Below are 20,826 nucleotides of genomic sequence, written 5' to 3'. Positions count from 1 at the left end.
CTTTGGATGTCTTGACGTAGGTAATGCCATGCTTCATTCCACAGAAAACGAATATGTAAACAGCTTTCAGAGTGCCCATCAGCTGCATGCTTTGGCACTTGGACAACTGTACTACTAATGTACACATTGCACCATAGTAGTGCTTCAATTATCTATTTCAGTTGTTGAGGAATTACTGGGTGTGATCTACTTTGTTTCTGCTGAGCAATTTTGCAGCTGCTATCTACTTTATGACACAGTTCCAAAGGTCGGCAGTTCAAGGTGTACGAACATGTGTACCTTATTGCAGCCTCACTCACTCCTAATTGTGTCAAAGTCTTCACCAGAATTGGTTACTCACGCAAGAGAAAAAAGCACTGCACAAGCAAGAACAACTTCTTTGTACTTTCAAGTAGGTCCCAAGACACTACCCTCCCCTTTCCACCTACAAACTTACCCGAAACACAATGGCCACAAAAAATAAGATGGTTTATTGAAATAGACTAAATGATCTAATGCTTAGACACCGTATTTCCATTAATAACGTTGTTGCAGAGGTACATAAATGACAGTAGAATTTTTTCCTACCTGTAATCAGTCTAAGCATAGGAAATACAAAAAAGGGGCGCTAGAAGCTTTTCAAGTCACAAAGCTTTGATGGAATATAAAAGATCTTACGTGCCCAATAATTTAAATAGAGTTTCAACTTTTTATGTTACTGGATAATTGTGCTTTTGAGTCCTCTTGAAGCTATAAGGGATTATAAACTGTTAAGAGAATGAGAAATACAAAGTTGATTGGATTTGTACCAGAAATGTAGAGATAACCATTAAAAAATACTGTCCTTTAAAAGATATGCCACAAGCTTAAATTTTAACTCGGAGTATGACGGGCAGCTTCAGAGATGGAAATACACTACAAAAAAAAGCTATGAAGAGACATCACACAGGCTAGATCAGTTTTTGCTTTCCTTCTTTCACCTTTGGGTGCACCTCCCCTTAGAGAACCATGATGTCTGTGCAGTCAATATCTCAGATGTTCTGTTTATTTCAACTTTGTTTACGTCTGTATTCAGTGTTTACTGGAATTATACCAATATCTGGGGTAATTTCCATTATTTAACCTAGCAATGCTAATTGAGCTGCACTGGTATTTATTTTTTTGTTTGTAAAGGTATCCTGAATGAAATACCAGACATCACTGACGACAATACGCATTGCAAATGCATATTGATAAAACTTTTCATACCTGACATAGCACAAGACACTACATGCACGAATCGCAACACAATCACATCATTAAAATTGTAGATAAAAAAACCTGACTGCCAGTGTTGTCTGATACATTTAGTGGTGTCAGCAACAGAATGCTTGCAGCGCAAAGGATCCAATGCCTATTGAAAAAGATCCAGACAACCCTTTAAATATATTTCCATAATAGGTTATATGTAATAAATAAAACCAACATGAAACCCCAGTGCATCCCAATGCTTGACTTTTCTAAGCGCACCAGATCCACCTGCTGACTGTTAGCATTTATATCCTTGGAGGAATATGGCATCTTCAACATATGGCATTGACAACCATGCACATACAAATGCATTTATGCATATCCCACAAAAGACTTCTCAAACACAGCACAAGATAAACATACAACATAGTTACTGTCTTGTCAGAAGATGCATTATGCTAATATATAGGATGAGATGTTAAAAAACAGGTTAACAACAGTTGTTCAAACAGGAAATGCTATCAGTTTTCTCAGATGGATTCGCCAGAGTTCTTTACTGAGGAAAGAAGAAGAAGGGGAAAAAACAAACGGGAAGAAAGCAAAGAAATTCGGTTCTTCGTTTTAATTGAGAAAAGACAGGAGCAAAAAGACTTTCTAACATCCTGATGGTGATACCACAAAGTTAGTGAAAGAACTGTCATGGTTAGCTGCAAAAGTCTGGTTTCAATCCAGTTGCATACAGGAACTACTCTGGCAGAGGACAGTCAGCACCAAAGACTGGTAAAAAGTAGTATTCAGCAATGCACATGTATTATGCCACAAAATTTAACTCTGCTCACTGAATTAGCAAAGCATTTACTAGTTCTCATCGTGCAAGGTATTGAAGTAGCCCTACTTCCTCTAACCTAGGGGATCCTGGAAAGAAACCGTGGGAAGTTTCATGAAGCTCTGACACCAGGTTGTATTTTGAAGCTGAACTCCTATGTAAAGATCTGCTGCAGAGGCCTGAAAGCAAAACTTTCAATTGAAAGATTTGATGTCTTTCAATCATATTAAAAAGATATTAAAAGAACAATTTTTAATTGTTCTCCCTTTCCTCATAATTCCCCCTTGGAATACGATAACAGTCTCTCAAAGAAGGACACAGTATTCCATACAAAAAAAATCTGCACATTAGTTAAAAAATAGTAATAAATCCATAAGCAACACAAGGAAATATTACAGAAAGAAATCTTCTGGTTCTACATCAAAGCCAAAGCAAAACTGTTTGGACTATCAAGTTTTACCCTGTGTTGGGAGGCACCGAAGACTTGAAAGAGGCATATCCTAACCAAAGATGCACGACGCTGATCTAGCTTTACTACAACCAGTGGTTCATTCACTGAATGAGATCTGTTCTGGTAAAATGTGGTGATACCAGCTGCTGAAGAAGAAATCTAGGCGACCTGTAATACCTCCGGGAAAGTCAGCACTGGAGCTGGAGAGGTGGGGAGACCAGCTGGAATTATCAAAGATTTCTCTCACGTGAATTACAGTAAAGGCCAGCTTACCATATGGCAAGCGTAAGTCAGCTTTGGCACTTGTGTTACCAAAAGTAATGCAGTGAGAGTTCTCAACTCAGCAAAAAACCCACTATGAAGATTTATTGTATCAGTCATCAGTTGAGCAGCCACACAAATATAATTGCTGGAAAATCTTTCTTAGTTGGGTAAAGCTACCCAAGTCCAGCTCGTGTTAAGCAGAAACATGAGGTAATTGTTATTTGCAGAAGAAGAAACAAGATGCCAGTGATAGGGTAAGATTTCAAAATAGACAAATAACTAATGGAGTTAAAATTTATGTTGTCTTTCTCCTTTCAAGCCCTGACCTGTCAAAAAGAGTTTAACAGCATGAAGTGCAAGGTTTCTTAAACTGGCTCAAAAAAAACCATCCCAGAACAATGCAACCCTCACCATTCCTTAATTAAATGTAAAAGGCTATTGGGAATTATGTGGACGGTGACCATATTTTTGTAGAGTATACCTGAGTAGAGATTGGATTTTATTTCTTTTCAGTTAATAGGCAAAACAAATATTTCAAGACACAGCTGAAGCGCTGTTAAAATAGTGATGTCTCAGGTCACAACCAGAATCTGGTATATACAATTCATATTAACTTAAAAAAATAAAGAAGTTCAAAATACCTCCAGAGAATGTTATATTTTAGCAAAATGTCCTGTACAAAAGTAGGCCTATTGGTTTAAAAGAATCCCCTAGCAGTAGTTTTCTTCTTAGCTTGTGCGGTAAGTGGTTTCTTCAGTTTAGGCTCTCTGTCTGGGGTACCTGCAGGAGACTTCAGCACTCCATGACGGGGTTTCTGTGCAGGATTGAAAGCCACACGAGAGGGTCCTTCTGGGCTCACCAAGATACTTTTGTCAGTCTTTTTAAATTCTGTTGAAAAACAAATGAATTAAAAGAAATACAATTATTGGACTCATTAATTAACTATGGAATTGTTCAGCCCTGGAAATCTGCCTTAGATCCTTAAGCCTATCAGAGATGGTGGTGAAATGCATTTCTTAACTGCGTTTCTTTGACAGTGGGGTTTATTGCAACCCACAGAAAGGCTGTGAACAATTCATTCCCTGCAGTTCCACAGGCTACCAGAGAATTAGCCAACCCCTCAGAAACAAAGTGTTTATGTATCCCACAATCCAGTGTCTCTGTTCTCACAGTTAATCAGCATATATTTCCATAGACTCCTGGTTATCACTTCTGCTAGTAGATACGTATTTCTGTTCTCTTTGTGCAGCTGCTACATTAACATAAATGCACACATCAAATCCCACCATTTGAACTAGGCCTATAGTATACCTCAAAGTAACACAAGTAGTTAAGTGAATATACTCAAGTCAAGTAAATGCCTTGCTCCATGGCACAGAAGTTTTAACACTGTCTTCTTACAGGTGGGATGCAAAGAGGGATTGGTATTCACCTATTAATTACTATAATGCATTAGAGGCAGCCAAAATAAAAGTGAAATTTTGCCGTAATACAGCCTGAGCTCATCAGAACACCAAAACCTTTATCCTGAGAAACAGAACCAGCAACAAAGAATATGAAATGTATGTGCTTGAAAGGCATCCTGTATAACAGGAGGCTAAGGAAGGAGAGATTGTCACTACCCACACTCTTCTTAATCTGTTAGGTTCCATCTGCAAGTCAACAGTGCAGCACCACGGAACCACACAAGTCTAGCCGCTGAGCTGAACATCCTCTGCTTCACCTTCTCCTCTGGTTAGGGATTTGAAGATGGTTTATAAACTAGTCAGTGAACTGTTAACAAATACTGAGACAAAAAGAGATCAGACTAATCCTGTTTGAGAGAAAGGAACACTGGAGTGCAAACGTGTACAGCCTCCCCCTTCTTTGGTGACATGTGAGTGTCACACAGGTATATCAGACTCACCAGCAGTTGTGTTTTTATTCAAACCAAAGGTGACTTTTTTGGAGCTGGGTGATTGCAGTTTATTCAACTGTGAAGCAAAATAAAGACAGAATATAAGACTTCTGAGGCAATAATGTGAGTCCTTTCACCCACATCCCACCAAAACTGATGCAAAGCAGCCTAATTCCCTCACTTCGTTTAGAAGTCCTCCGATGATCTAGAATTAATATAATGAACTCTGCTAAGACAGCACTGGTTTTCTAGCCAAAAGCAAACATATTCCTTTTGTTGAGTAAATGACACATTCAAAGATCATGACATAACTCGGCAACGAACAAGAAAGTATTTGTGAGTTAAACAGCGGGCAGTCTTCTGAAGCCTGGTACTGCTACCAGCCTCTGCAAGTGGGAAGAAATGGAGGCTCAGAATCACTTAACAGGACTGAAAATTGGTTAAGGTTTTTGTTTTATTGTGAAATGAGCAGGTTCAGAACAGCATCCTTTCAACAGGGTATTTTTGAAATCAGTGGAGAATAAAGAAGAGACTTTTGAAAAAGCCTACAACTCATTTTCTGAAATTCTGGAACTAAGTGTAAATCTGTCTGCAGGGAAATGACACAGCATTTCCAGTTTTACCTGCCTGCATTAGGAGATGAACACAGACTGGAAAAGATAGCATGAGTGAGGGTACGTGCTTGGTTTCAGGAAGAGACTGGTGGCAAGATTTAGCTGCCATTGGTGAAATCACATTACCGGAATGGAGGCTCTGGTGGAGGAGATGGTACTTCTGGCCTTCCTGAAGAGTAATGCCTTTGGTACAGTTGATTTTTCAAACTTTACGAAATCACTCCCTTGTTTTGCTTTCTTTTTCTTCAGTGGTGACAGAGCAGGGCTGCTTTCCTACAGAGACAGAAGGGAAAAAATCCTCAGTACAGAAGAGTTGTAGCTAATCAATACCTCATAAAATGACCAGAGCACAGAGCACGGTTCTGTAAATGTTGCCAAAGCTCAGAGAGAGATGTCTGGTACTCACACGAGCCAATCATCCTGATTAGCTCTTAGTAATTAACCTTAGAGTTATCGTGACTGAAAACACAACCCTAAGCAGCTTGTGTGCTGGAACACAAAGCTCACTGCATGGCAAAGAAAAAGGACCCGTGAAACTTTTACCTTACAACCAATTCAACTCTTCCACAGTACCTCTAAGAGGATCAGATATGTAGCTAATAAACAAACTCAGCTTTTAGGCTGACACAGAGACGCAACAAAAAGTCAGATATGGTGTCTGTGTACACTTGAGAAATCCAGCAATAATTTGCTACTAGTCTGCTGCCCTCCCCTCAGTTTCACCGTGAGTGTTGCCACTTGGAAACCTGTCCATGCCAGAGGCATTGGAATAAGATGGATTGAGGTGAATGGGATGAAGTTCAACATGCACAGGTGTCGGGTCCTGCACTTTAGTCACTACAACCCCCCTGCAGTGCTACAGGTTTGGGGCAGAATGGCTAGAAGGCTGTTCTCAGGAAACAGATCTGGGGATGCTGGTTGATTCTTGGCATAACATGAGCCAGTTGTGCACCCAGGTGGCAGAGAAAGTCAATGGCATCCTGGCTTATATAAAAAAATAATACAGCCAGCAGGAGCACAGAAGTACATCCCTCTGTACTCAGCTCTGGTGAGGCTGCATCTTGAACACTGTGTTCAGTTCTGGGCCCCTCACTACAAGAATGACATTGAGGCCTTGGAGTGCGTTCAGAGATGGGCAACAGAGCTGTGAGAAGTCTGGAGCACAAGTCTGATGGGGAGCGGCTAAATGAGCTGGGATTGTCTGGAGAAGAGGAGGCTCATGGGAGACCTCATTGCTCTCTACAACCACCTGAATGGAGGTTGTGGCAAGGTGGGGATCAGCCTCTTCTTCCAAGTAACAGTGACAGGACAAGAGGGAAAGGCCTCAAAGTTGCCCCAGGGGAGATTCATGTTGGTAATTAGGAAACATTCCTTTCCCTGAGAGTTGTGAATCACCGACAAAGACTGCCCAGGGCAGTGGTGGATTCACCATCCCTGTACGTGTTTAAGGGTAGATGTAGTACTTAGGGACATGGTTTAGAAGGCAATATTGGCAGTTGGTGAATAGTTGGACTAGATGATCTCAGTGCTCTTTTCCAACCTTGATGATCACGTGATCTCTAAGGTCTATTCCAACCTGAGCCATTCTATGATTCTATGAAAGCTATCCCTTTCAATCCAAGGCAATTCAGGATCTGTAATTTTTATGTTCACGAAACGCACTGCTTCAGAGCTTCTCAACATGTCTGTGGGCATCAAATGGCTGTGAACTACTGATAGACTCATCTGCACTTTATAGTGATCTACAGACGTGAAATTCCTGAGTGACTGTACCGTGTATGAATCGGCACTACTTAACTGATCAGATACTGTTTTCTAATTAGATATTTAAGTCAAACAGAAATGAGCTAACAGGCTACTAACGTGCACTTGTTAATCAGAGGAAGACTGAGTTTTGTATACCAAATTTAATTTATGGCTTATGAATTTTCTATCCTTTGAAGTCGGAATGTCAGCAAGACTTCCAATAGTACACTTGAACCCATAAATGCTTAAGGCTCTAATATTATACTATAAGAAGGTGTAAGAATGTAGCAGGGGTGAGAGGATTTTTGGGAAACCGGTCCTTTTGGTAACTGTACAGGCCAGATGTAAAAAGTAGCCCTGGAAGTTTGTGATGAGGCAAAAGGAAGGGAGAAAAAAAATGAGAAATAGATCTACATACCTCCTTTCTGCTTTTTTTGCATGCAGTCTCCAGAATTCCATTGGCTTCAACAGAATTTAGCACTTCTTTAACTTTCCTCTTCTTTTTCAATGTTGCTGCTTTCTGGTTGGAGACCTTGATCCCTTCCAAAGCAACCAGCTTTGTCTTCTTCAATTTGACCTTTCTGGAAGGTTCAGATTCAGAGTCCACAGCTCTTGGCAGTGGGCTCTCCTTGTTGGATTTCAAGTCTGTCTGCTGCAAAAAGTTCTCCCCATTGACCAAGGCAGATCCTGCTTTTTGTTTCTTTTTCCCAGCCTTGGAAATTAACGGTGCGACAGATGGGTTGACATCCTCTGCTTTTTTGGCATTAGCTGGACCATTTTGACACTCCAGCTTTCCAAGAGCATTCTGCACTTTTGGATTCATTTTCTCTGACTGAATCTTTTTACTCTGTTCTGTGTCACTCTGACCACTCTGTGCAGAGACACTGTGCTTCTCTCTGCTGTCACTTACTGCATTTCTGATCTCATTTGTCTCACTAAGTAGCAATTTCTTTTTCTTCTTTATCTTATTATTTTCTGGCATCTTTCCTGTGTTAAATGTAACAGATCCAGATGTTCCAGCTATTCCCTCCTCAGAATTTCCATCAGTTGTTCCAGAATCAACATGTGGGCTCTTCCTTATCTTTCTTTTTTTCCTCCTCTTCTGTGGAACTGATGTCTCCTTTGCACTTGATGTCTCTTGTTCATCCTTTTCCGAGCCTACTCCAAAAGGAATGCCATACAACACAAACGTGAAACAAAAAGGTACATACAGCAAATGAGTTCTGATTAGTTCTTTTATTCATTTATTTTCTCCTAATAGACGTAATATTTTCTTGTTTTACTGCTACAACTGATCAGGACATCACATTCCCTGAGCTCCTAGCCTAATTAATATTTTGCTGATCTTGCCTTGTCACAGCTGACTTCTAAGCTATTCCACGCGGGAAGAATATTCTGTATAGAAACAACGTTAGAAAGAGTTATTATCTACCTATTAATCCCAGAAGAAGGGCAACTCAGGGGTTCAGTACTTTAGCGAGATATTTTTGGTATGATTCAGCTCAGGCCATGTCAGTATTAGACATGCTGCTATAGATTTGTTTCTGCTTCTTAGAAGCTTTCTTCACCTACCCAGAAGCTCCGCCAAATTCCTATATTCTGATATCCTTTTCCAGAAACACTGACATGTTTCTGTTTTTCTACAGTAAGTGAACTACTCAGTGGAGTGATGCAAACAACTGCTTTCAGTTCTGGTTCTGATCAAAACTGAGGCGATCTTTACCTCAAAAAAGACAAACAAAGTTCCCATCACTATCAAACAGACCTTAATTTCACTTTTAACCTTCACTGCAACACAAATCAGTGCGTTCTCAACAACAGTTTATGCCTTCTTCAGAATTGCAGTATCTGATACTTTGCATTATTGGACAAGTGATCATAGATCGTCTCTCTTAGAAAGGTTGATCTTGTCTTACCTTTTACTTTTTCCAAACTGTTTTTCTCTGAAGGTTTGACAACTTTTTTCTTTCGCCTTCGTCTGCTGAACATATCGTCATCTTCATCAGTAGAAACATCTTCAGGGAGATCTTGGGGGAAGATTCCTGTTGAGGGGAAAGGATAAGGTATCTGAAAAGTACCATTATTTTCTATGGTGCTGTTCATATACAGCATAACACCCACAGAAAGGAGATCAACTCACTGTTACCCATTCAACTCAAAGCAAAATCCTACCAATGATTCCTATTTGATTAAGTAAAAATAACAATCTTTCATTTAAGGACAAAGGACAGGGTTTGTTGATATTGCAAAGGGTGTTTGGTGACCTCACCAAGAGCATGCAATTAGTCTTAGGGAAGTTAAAGGAAAAAAACCCACAACACTGGAGTATCCTTGAAAAGCATCTTAAAAAAAAACAAAACAAAAGTTTGCAATACACATTTCATGGGGATCATTATAGATTGTCTAATGGAAAGAAAGTCTTTCTCAATCCTTACCTTCTGCTAAATTCTGGAACCTGTAGGTAAGGAGGAAGGGAGAGAAGGAAAAACAAATCATCGTTACTCATTCAGTACCAATTGCAACGCAAATAGCATAGTGTCACTGTACTCATTATAGCTCTGTTGAAATAGAAATGATTTTACAAATGAAGCTACAAAATGCTTACTCCAGACCAAAATGGAAAGTCATAGAATCATAGAATTACCCAGGTTGGAAAAGACCTTGAAGATCATCAAGTCCAACCACAGCCTAACCAGTACCCTAACTCTAAAAACCCTCCACTAAATCATATCCCTGAGTACCACATCCAAATGGCTCTTCAACACATCCAGGGATGGCAATTCAACCTGGCTACCCTTTTTAAGAAGTTCTTCCTAATATCCAACCTAAACTTGCCCTGGAGCAACTTGAGGCCATTTCCCCTCATCCTGAAAAAGTCCTGAGAAAAGAGGAGCTATACACTCCTGTAATAGTAATTTGTGTCACATATAACGAAATGTGACATTCTGCAAGACACAGCCACCCAGTGCAGACATATCATGGCTACCAATGAGGAACAACAGCACAGGCTTTGGGCACTTGCCAGGTAAACCTTCCTTTGTGACACTGTCACCAGAACAAGAAGGTGAGGAGAAAGTAAAGAATTTAGGACAAGATAGCACATACAAGGTGTATTTCAGCAAAACTCACCTTTTGACCAGCCTGTACAGACACTTCCTGTTATGGGAAGGTGTATTTTTCTTGCTTCCCAATTCAAAGAGTTTGTCAGCAACAGCCTTATAATCAAACTGTTGGAGGAAAGCACAATATGGCTTTTCTTAGTGAACATGTCATGCAAGATAACCCAATGAGACTAACAGAACAATTCAAGAACCAGACACACCCTTTAAACCCCAAATAATTTCCCGTTGGAACGTACGCCCTCTTCACACATTTCTACTCACTGTTACAGGTGTTTGAACTCAGCATCATTTCCTGAAACATTTCTAACCTTAATGCCTATTGATGAGAAAAGCCAACCAACCTCAGAACTCCCCAAAATTTAAGTTAAGGACTAGATTTAAAGTAAGCCATTTCTTGCTTGAAAGCTACAGATGGGTGAAGAATATCTGCCTGAATGTGCACGATTGGTGCATCCTTAAAAAAACACCACGCTGCATTGGATGCAGACCTAGAAAACAAATGGTAACATGCTACTCTCTTACTTTTGCTCTTAGTGTCAATAAAAACTTATGGTGACTTCTTGACTATTCACAATGATTTGGCTTTTACCACACATTTCTGAACTTCTGAAATAGGAAAGTATGAGCAAAAGAAAGAAGGTACAGTAGAGGGAAAAGAAGGAATCGGGGAAGAAGATTAAAATGTTATAACATGTTTATCTGATTCACACTCTGTATTTCTGTACATGTTGAAATAAAACAGCAGAAAAGAAAATGCAGAGGGGGTACTGCTAACGAAGAGAGCAAGCCACAAACCTGAAGAACAGGCCCGATGTCATCATCAGCATTTTCATTTGTATCCTCTGTTTTTTCAGCACTCTGTGCTGATTTTTCTGACAAACGTCTGTTTGCTGTCATTAAAAATAAAATTAAAACATTGAATATTAATGTTTAGTTTGTAAAAACAGACACCAAGCTCTACTCTCATATAGCAGAAGACCAGCAGCAATTTTCTTCACATCACCTTGTAAGCCTGTCCCGCTTTAACTGCCTTAGGTCACCATTATGCAATACACAACGATGGCATTATCTGAGAACCCAAACCTACATGAATCAAAAAGCTGACTGCTCTCTCTCTTTCTTTTTTCCCCCATGTAGCTTCCACAGAATGCCAAAAGCACATTGTCTTTTAAAAAGTTCCGAGTACCCAAGATCCAAAGGCCAGACTGGATTACCTAGCACTATTGTAATAAGCTGCTATAGTCTGGTCTTATAGAAATCACCCATTTCTGTGACATATTCTTGTGGAATTGCTTTACTTAGCACATCCAAAGGGAAACGAGAAAGAAGACAACTGCTTTCACATCACCCTGAAAGCGTGTCTGAGTGCTCCAGGGCAGAAATGTATTTTTAAGAAACAGAATTTTTATATCTTACTATTACTAAGGACATTCCTAACTTTGTCCTCACCTTTGGTTTTAAGCATCTCTTTATTTCCCTGTTCATCATCTTCAGACACATCTTCCTCATCACTGCAGCCTTCCAGTTCTTTCATTAGGTCTTCAATGGCATACGGGGACTGATCCAGAATGATCTCAAAGATACCTTTGGCTACAGCGTGCATCACAGAATGACTGTATTAAAAGAGAGCAGGAATGAGAGTTGAGGAGCAGAAGCATGCTTTCTCCTGTGGAAATTTGGGGGACACAAGGAAAACGAGTAATAAGAAACAAAGAGAAAGAGCAACCAGCTCTACAGATGGGAAAAGTCACCCTATTAATTTCTAAAAAGCAGTCCTTAACAACCAAATAATCACGCCTAGGAGGTGTTTTGCTAACGTTCCCCTCCCAAATTTCAGTGTTTACATGCTGCTTTACATTACATTGCTCAAACAGTCCAACCTTACTCACCTGATCTATGCGTTAAAAACAAAACCAACCAACAGAGGTTGATGTGTTTTTTTATAAATCTATAAAGATCACTTATAAATTTTATAAACAAAAGTTATCCTCAAGTGATTATGCACAAAGTAAAATACCCTTCTTTCTTTACACTTTGAAGTTACGCCATGGCTTTTCTTGTATATTCAAGACATGGCGAGGCAATGCAGAATGTCTTAATTCTTAAGAAATATTTATTCTTTCATTAAACTTACTCCTTAGATTTGGCAACAAAATTGCAGAAGGGTTCGATGAACTTGAGATTCTGGTCTGCTGTGAGCTGTATGATTAGAAAGGAAAAAGCAGTTAGCACAGTAAACATACGTGCATTCAAATTCTTTGAGTATCTGGTTTGTGTTTGTGAGTGATGTGTAAGGGTGGCTAATATAAAGATGTTAATGAAGATGATGGTAAATATACAAAGGTTATATGCAAAAGAAAACTCACCAGTGTTGATGCCTTGACTAAGGAAGCTGGAGCAGTCTTCACTGAGGAGCGATCTCCAAGAGATGCTGCCTCAGTGGGGGTCAGCCCTTAAATGAGGTCTTAGAGGAGGTGAAGTCGAGTTCCACCTCTTCCGTGAGCACAGCTAAATTACTCTCACCTGTGCTCCCACAGCTGACCCGACACTTGCCTCAGCTGATTAATCAGAGGTTCAGGCTGTGATTACCAATTTCCCATGCAGACGGGATCACTTTTAAGAAGTTGTGCCAGAGTCTTTCAGCATACCCTCTAGTTCCAACTGACAGGAATGTCCAATGACTTTTTGTTACCGTTGCTATCACTAACTTACAAATATTCTTTGGAAGCATTCTAAAAATGTTAACAAACTTTAACTTACTGAGGACAAAAATATAATGAGCGAGGCTTCACATCTCAGAAATGGAATGTGATGGAGAAAACTTAGGTAGCTTGGTGTACATTCAAGGACTGTGACATGGATAAGATCTGGGTTTCTTTTAACCTGCCAGCCCAGACTAAACCAGTCAGTTACAGTACTATTAAAGTATTACTGAAGTACAGTACTACTGAAGTACCACTTTCCTAAACTCAATTTACCATCTGTAACTTCAAGAAGTCTTCAAGACTAAATCCCCTTGATGACTATTCGTGGGGCTGTCACCATGGAGCTACAGATATCATATAGACTCCAAGTGCAGACCGGTCTCTCACACTCTACAATCTAGAACAATAAAAGTGGCAGGCAAGACTATATGCAATGATGACTGCAAAGAATACCAACGGAAAGCTGCTGTCTCCTCCATTGCTATGCTAAGGATCAGATGAAAGACACAAGGAGGAAAACGCGCACAAACCTAAAACTAAGCATGGGGCAGCAGGCAGCTCACCCTAGTGGAGTAACAGGAAAAATACAGTTTGGAAGAAGTTCAACAGCAACAGGTGCAGCAACAGCCTTTTAGTTACTGCAAAACTGCAGCACTGAAAGAGACGGCAATCCACAGCAAAGACAGACATATGGCATCAAAATGAGCAACTAAATGTAAAGGGTAACTTGCTCACTGCACAGGTCCAAAGCTAACAATAAAAAAACAACACGTAACTTTGACAGCTGGCTTTCTTCCTCTATATAGGTGCATTACAGAAACAGCCAAGAGCGGGCTGCGGCCCATTTCTGCAAAAACAAGGATTGGGAACTTTGCTCTTGCAGGGAAAAACAATTTAAGTCCTTTTAGAGAAACAAACAATTCAGAATGGGATAACTCTTCCACTGCTATTTCCAACCTAAACTGGGAGTTGTGTATGTGCCAGTACTCAAGGACCTAAAAGAAATCACTACATTGTCGCTTTCTACACTAAAACACAAAGAAAGTAAAGGCATAAATTGTAATAAGTCACCTTCTTCATGATCATTCAATGTTGCTATGTTACATTTAAAACTGTTAAACATATATAATGTAAAAAAAAAAATCCTATTCCTTTTAAGGTTCTCCGTGCTATATTGACATTAACCAGGAATACAATGTATTTTCTAACCTCCTTTGCACCAACTTTAGCCAATTCTTGCAGATAGATATCAATGAAATGGAACTTTATTCCTCTGGGAGTATTGCTGTCTGAGTCCATGACTTCTTTCATTAGGAGCTGTAGTAGCAGTTCTCTTTGGCTACAAGGAAAGAAAGAGAGGAAAAAAAAGAGCAAGACGTTAATAGTCAATTGTTCAGGTTCTGTTTGCTTTAAAAAGAGACTCCAGTCATCCACAGTTTTACCAGTTCTCAAGGTGGCTCAACACAAGAAACAAATTCTATGAAGGGTTTTCACATCTTAGAAAAACAATTAAAAACAATCCACATATGACTGGAACTTCTTGCAGCCTACAGAATTTTGTCACATCACACAATCTGCTCAGCACAGTTTTAAAATTCACTTGAATATGGACTGAACTTTATTATGCTATATGAATGATGGATGTTTTGAACAAGGTGTTCCTGTAGACCCAGCTGTCATCCTTGATGAGTGACATCTCCCACTCCTCATTTTATAAGATCTCTTTCATTTTGGTGTACATCCAATAATTACATTTAACACTGATCCCTCTCAAACTCATTTCCACTGTTCAGACTTTATCTTAGAATCATAGAATCACCAAGGTTGGACAAGACCTAAAAGATCATCCAGTCCAACCATTCATCTATTACCAATAGCTCCCACTAGACCCATGTCCCTCAACATAATATCCAGTCACTCCTTGAACACCCTCAGGGTCAGTGTTCTTCATTAAAGCATACTATTTACCATCCCTTAGAGCAAAATAGCGACCAGTGGGCATTTATCAAATACAAAACTAAGATAAAATAGAGAGGCTGACATATATAAACGCGTTCCTATTTTCTTTACATTCCCATTTTCTATTTCTGTGAAATTATGCCTGTATGCATCCACGCGCCAGAAGGTAAGAGAGATAAAGGATAAACATAATACTAGGCTATCACTTTAAATCAAGACTTCAAATACTGCCAACAGCTTAAATGCAGAACAGGCTTACAAGTGGCAGAAGGACTCTAAATAGAACAGTATAACTGCAACCAGTTTCATTTTATGGCATATGGGAGAAACATAAACAAAATCCTGACTGTAAACTGGCATCCTGTTGCATACAACAAGGACAGCTTCCAGATCTGTCTTATAAAAAGACAAGTCACCGTGATTAAATTGAATAAATAAATTAATAATAATAATAATAAAAGCCACAACCAATAAGAAACAAATTATAATACATAAGTTCATTTTCTGTGTTTTTTGTGATGCCAACTCAGTCTAATCTCTCCATGGAAGATTCCATTCACTGCTACTTCTCCTGGCTAGATAAATAAGATCCGGCAAACTGCATTATATCTTTGAAAGTCTCATGTATCGAGACTCCTTTCTAAACTACATACTTTAACTGATACAGAAATCAAATAAGTCTTAGAGCTGAGGCTTCATGGCGGTGCTATCTGCAGAGAGAAAGGATCTATTAAATGAAAGCATATTTTACAGAAATAAAGTGGGTACCTTCCCTACAACGCAATTACATTCAGAGATCTGCTTACCTTTCATCCCAGTCATTTCTTTTCAGCACTTCAAAGGATTGCCTCAAAATCATACGGATTAGCTGCAAAGTACAAAATCTGTTACAGGTGTTCATGAAAATGGATAAGAGTAAAGACAACTGTAACAGGAATAGAGTTCTTAGTAAAGCTCTCCATAGCACAAGATGGAAAGCTTCCTCCCCCGACCATTTTGATTGACTTGTCTATCATGTTAAACAATGTGCAGTGAGGTTCAAATGACAAAGTATTTTCACATCTCAAGCCCAGTAAAATCACTGAGTGCCTCTACTGTACAGCTTTCTCCAGCTCCATCACCCTGATTTCTTCATTATGTGCTGGCAGATCTAAAAACCCCAATGACTTGAACAAGCTGAAGGCAACACTGAAAACATTATAACAATAACCATTTAATTGACTGGAACCTTTCCCTAAGAGATAGCCATGTGTAAAACAAATACATTAACCTGAAACAGATGCTGAAGCACCTTCTTTCTTCTAACACTGAGAAACAAACAACAGCAACAAATGTGCCTGCAATTACTTCATTTGAAAAGATTAGCTTTGTTCTTTGCAAAGGCAGATCTGTTAAGAGTGTTCTTTCAGTGATTTTACTATCCGTTTTAATACAGTGTTTCCTACAGAAAGAATTCTGATAGCTGAATGTACTACGGTGGATACCTTAGTACTGGGAAGTTGGCATTCTAGTGACAACTGGTTTGTTAAATGGAGTCATAAAAAAGTCTTTCAACAGCTCACTCTAAATCATTGATCTTGATGCAGTGTCTGCTGAGACAGTATTAATATGCAGCAAGAGCACTTATGTATGAAATCAGCTTTCTTCCTAGGAAGTTCTCTCAGTGTAATCTATGAGAAAAATCACTGTGATATGAAGGCAAACAAAAAAAGACAACTCTCAGCATGGCATAAACTGTAATGACTTTAAATTTGTGATAGTGGGCAAAAGCCTTTAAAAGAAGTATGTTTTGCAATGAATAACGAAAATAGTCACTAGCCTTCTCTTAAATCATAGGTAATGCATATGCTGGATGCTGCCTTCCAGCACACCACCATCTTCTACATATAAAAAAAAAAGAGCTACAATATAGTTAACATTACCATATAGTACTTATCCAGACGTAGGTTGTCTATTCCATTCCATTCGCGGCTCATAGTCTGCCAGAATGTTTGAATGAACAAGTGTTCTGCAAAAGAATAAAAAACCGATTCGTAACTGCTTGTCTGGCACACAGGTTTCTTCTGTTAACCTAAAAAGCTCAAGAAATCACTTCAAGGTGAGGGAAGACTGCATTTCCCTAGGGATCAGCCCAGTGACTGAGGTAGATCTGTGGGAAGATAGGCTTTAGATAGGTACACATCCACTAAACAAGGCAAGCAATGGCACACTGCTACTTTTAAAGACAAGTGCAATTACAGTGACAGTTGAAATAACAAAGTTACTGAGGCTGAGCTTTGTACCTATAAATTTTCATAGTATCATCATAGTATCATAGTATTGTGCGAGTTGGAAGGGACCTTAGAGATCATCGAGTCCAACTCCCGGGATTCGAGCCCTCTGTGTAGCAGAGCGGCACTTCTACCCCCTGCTCCACAGGGGGGGATTTGAACCCGGGCCCCCTGGTGTTGCAAATGGGAATTCTACCGCTGCGCCACCGGAGGCACACATTTTCAGGTACATATGCACAGGTTTGAGCACTCATTTCTACTCATGCTAGTTTAGGCACTGACCAAGCACTGCGTTTCAAGTGGATTTTGTATATTATGTGCTTAACAGCTCATGAAACAAGGTTGGGTTTGAGTAGGAAGTACAGAGAACAGCAAGGTAAGGGATTAAGTTTTCTCCTACTGTCCACCCTGCAAAAATGTCACCTTTCTCACACTGGAGGGACAACCCTTCCCCTGCAACAACCAGAAATAAACTGCATCTGATCCAGGGTCAGATACTTTCCTAAACGCAACCACACATACCAGCTGGTAAGCCAGCAAAGGAAAAAACAAAGCTATGATCCATATCTGTCTCTACTCCAGGACTGTGAAAGTGGGCTCAGAACCACCAAACATTAAAGCACCTTGAGAAGATACTTAAATAGTACTTACGAGCCTCTGTATTCTGAATCACATGGATAAGTTGTGAAATGTTATTTCCGAGTTCCTCCTAAAAGTAAATAAGCACAGTTAGTATAGGGTATTTCAGAGCTTGGTCTCCTCACTACACATTCAACCAGAAAACAGCCAGAAATATGAAGAAACATCCCTCAAAAACCCTCAAAAACAGAGGAAATACCACCAAACTCCTCATACTACCAAAGAACAGGAAGTATGAAACTTTCAAACTCAGCAAACCAAAGTCTGTACGAATATCGAAGTTGCAGGTAAGGGCAATCCATTCTTACTGCTGTAGCTCCATCAAATCAATGCACTTCATAACAATATATATTTAACCTGAAAGGTAAACAGCTATATCTGCTTTTGAAAGGGTTATTGCAAACACCACAGGTTCATGCAGTGAGGATCACCAAGATAGTCAACACTACTGAATGTGCCACTGTCAGGGCAAGACAGAAAACTGAACAAGACTTACTAAAGTTATTTTCACTGTTCTAAAGTAGCACATTTTCACAGTACGTTTTAGAAGAGACCCACTCAGACAAACATAAAACAGGTACTATACCTGTAGCAGTGGTTTATCCTGCATCCACATACAATAGAACAGTCCCTTCCATATCTTTAGCAGTTCTTCCTGGCTGAAGCCACCTATGGTACAGAATAAGTGTGAATGAAAGAGAATCATCCCACACTTCCACCAAAATGTTCTCCTTCTTCCCCACTTTCCTCTATTTTCCATTTTTTATTTCTCTTTGTCATATTCTTATGGGCAAATACTGAATCCTACAATAAGTAGACTAACTGGAAAGCCACTTGGGATAGTTCAATGACTTCGTGCCTTTAATATTTTATGATGTGCCAAAGTAACAAAGACTTCAAAGAAATAACAGAGATGAACGCTAAGGTAAATCTGCCAGCTAAGTATCGTTCCCTCTGGCATATTGCTAGCATTGAGTCTGAGATAGGGGCATCAAACCTAATTGTGAAACAGGTGTAGAGTACAAAACCTTGAGCATAGCTAACTTGTGCTTTTTTGTTTTTGCTGTTGTTTGTTTTTTAACCAATGTCTTTATGCAAGACACTAAAACATAGAAAAAAATGTAACCCTTCCATTACCAGTTCAGCATAGCATGTTCTTCTCTTACCAGGTGCAGTGAAACTACCAAGTCACAGTCTGAACCAATGGTTGAATAACCTAGGGAGCTCAGGTGCAAGCAATGCACCTGAGTGAGAGAAGGGCCAGAGCCTGGACCCACCCACTCACATCTGACTGTGAGCAGCATCTCTCTGGATAGAGATCACATTTCTTTCAAGGTGTTACTGGTTGCTAGAAGAGGTGAGTCAATTTTTCTTCTTTATTACCTGCTATTGCTTTGTAGTGCCTGTATCCTGTTCATTACCTTCTTTTGCCATACACAAGAAAGAGATTTTAAGAATGGACTGATAAGAAAAACAAAAAGCATCACTTCTGAAATATAATGTGCTCATCTAAGTTCACCCACACACATGTGGTGACTTCAGAGATTCAGCAGTTCTACGTTTTCTCCGGAATTTAACTTATCTAAAGTAAAGTGAGGCTCTAGCCCTTCAGAAAGATTCCCTTGCATGGCTGATATCCCTAGCATAGATCATACAGAACAGCCCATGGCCTGTGTCTTGCCTACCTATTGGCCATGTGACTGAAATAAAGTCAGCAAGAACTTCAGAACCTCATTTAAAAGCTGGCAAGTTCTTTATTGTTTGGGTGAAGGTCTCTAGATGACTTACCTGATGCGTGAATCTCATCTCCAACAAAGCACTGTACAGATATATGCCTGCTTCCTCAGAGATAATTCGGAAAACAAATGAAATCTCTTCCTTAACATAATGCTTTTTTCCAAGTCCAGATCAGCTAACTTTTGTTTTCATATTACTAGCTTGAACTTATACTCGAGAGCAAGTAAATCTATGAGCACTGAAAACCAGTCACTTTGCTTTCCTCCTCATCTGCATTTCATGGTGAGTTGATATTTATATGCAAAAGGTTCTTATTCAAACCGACCACTTCCCTATAGTGCTTTCCTAATATTTTAATATTGATCTCTAAGGTCCCTTCCAACTCGCACGATACTATGATGCTATTTTAAGGCATTAATTGAACATGCAACTTCATTTCCCAGTAAGGGCATTCCCGTTCACCTGACAGGCTGTTTCCACAAACTGGGAGGAATCTGCACTTTGTGGTGAGACTGACTATAGAGATCTAAGAAATATGAATGTAAAGATGCTAAATCCAGCATAGGAAATACCCAAAGCTAAAACTACCTGTACTTGGGAGGGGCAGCATGTGCACTTACTCTTACTAGTCCCTAGGCATCTCCTTGATTTATTCATAGCAAGTGTCAGAAAGAAAGCCAATAGGGTACACTGAGGTTTGTTAGAGTGTGGCCAGCAGGTCGAGGTTGGTTATGTTCTAGCCCCTAAACCCCCTGCTTTGCCCTGGTGATGGTTAGGGGCCTGGAGCAACACCCTTCTGAGGAAAGGTTGAGAGAGCTGGGACCACCGCCTCAGTAAGCATCGCAGCATAAAACCACACCGTTCAACTCTCACGTATTGCAAAGTAGATGCGTAAAAGTTCAAACAAGAAAAAAAAAGAAAGAAGGAATCCAGCCCAGATCCCCACGGAGAAGCCCCAACGTAGGCCCTCCCCACACGTGCCCGGCCGCCCCGTACCGCCCGGGAGCTGGGTGCGGAGGCTGATGTAGCCTCGCAGCTTCTTCACGGCGCGGTCTCGGATTCGCTTCTCGTTCGCTGCCAGCCGCTGCGCGAACTGGACCTCAGGAGCCTGCGCTGTGGCGGGAGCCATGGCCCGGTAGCACCGCACCACACCGTTCCCACCGACGACTCGGGCGCACGCTGGTAACGTCACCGACAGCGCCGTCGCATTTCTCTGACGTGTTCACCGGGGGGGAGTGCCGGTCAGGGCGGAGGATGGCAGCCCTTCTTCCCGCCTCCCGCCCTCCCTTCTCCTTCCCGCCCAGCCGCCGGGCGGTGCTTGGCGCTATGCGGCGCTGCGCGGGGCACACGGGCGAACCGCAGGTAGAGAGCCCGGTTGGAGGGCGGG

At 40.3% G+C, this 20,826-nt stretch overlaps 2 protein-coding genes across 6 annotated transcripts in view; one reads left to right on the top strand and one right to left on the bottom strand.

Annotated features, from left to right (window-relative positions):
• Positions 1-1,403: 1,403 nt before the first annotated feature.
• Positions 1,404-20,568, bottom strand: RRP1B (ribosomal RNA processing 1B). The gene is made up of 16 exons (XM_072343068.1): positions 20,436-20,568; positions 18,289-18,371; positions 17,715-17,772; positions 16,716-16,801; positions 15,600-15,661; positions 14,044-14,173; positions 12,264-12,328; positions 11,579-11,742; positions 10,925-11,019; positions 10,137-10,234; positions 9,443-9,462; positions 8,924-9,049; positions 7,426-8,165; positions 5,388-5,534; positions 4,657-4,723; positions 1,404-3,638 (listed from the first exon to the last, which is right to left on the bottom strand). Exons 1-16 carry the CDS (start codon positions 20,566-20,568, stop codon positions 3,448-3,450), a joined length of 2,265 nt encoding a protein of 754 aa, XP_072199169.1. The 3' UTR covers positions 1,404-3,447.
• Positions 20,567-20,826, top strand: part of HSF2BP (heat shock transcription factor 2 binding protein) — a 99,749-nt gene continuing 99,489 nt past the window's right edge. For 4 of the 5 annotated variants that reach the window (XM_072343111.1, XM_072343120.1, XM_072343091.1 and 1 more), the window contains exon 1: positions 20,567-20,801. In XM_072343111.1, the coding sequence (XP_072199212.1) occupies positions 20,694-20,801 (108 nt within the window). In that variant the 5' untranslated portion in view covers positions 20,567-20,693. The remainder of the gene's footprint in view (positions 20,802-20,826) is intronic. The other variant, XM_072343129.1, reaches the window with a different exon arrangement.

This window comes from Excalfactoria chinensis, chromosome 1, assembly GCF_039878825.1.
Source record: "Excalfactoria chinensis isolate bCotChi1 chromosome 1, bCotChi1.hap2, whole genome shotgun sequence".
NCBI classification, from domain to species: Eukaryota; Metazoa; Chordata; class Aves; order Galliformes; family Phasianidae; genus Excalfactoria; species Excalfactoria chinensis.
The sequence above is the reverse complement of the archived record's forward strand: the minus strand, read 5'-3'. Positions and strand labels throughout refer to the sequence as shown.

Excerpts from the sequence above, each read along its gene's own strand:
- RRP1B (XM_072343068.1), bottom strand. The coding sequence starts at position 20,568 with ATGGCTCCCGCCACAGCGCAGGCTCCTGAGGTCCAGTTCGCGCAGCGG. Across the intron at positions 17,773-18,288 it reads AGGATAAACCACTGCTACAG|GAGGAACTCGGAAATAACAT; the intron begins GTATAGTACCTG and ends ATTTACTTTTAG. Across the intron at positions 14,174-15,599 it reads AGAAATGACTGGGATGAAAG|CCAAAGAGAACTGCTACTAC; the intron begins GTAAGCAGATCT and ends CTTTCCTTGTAG.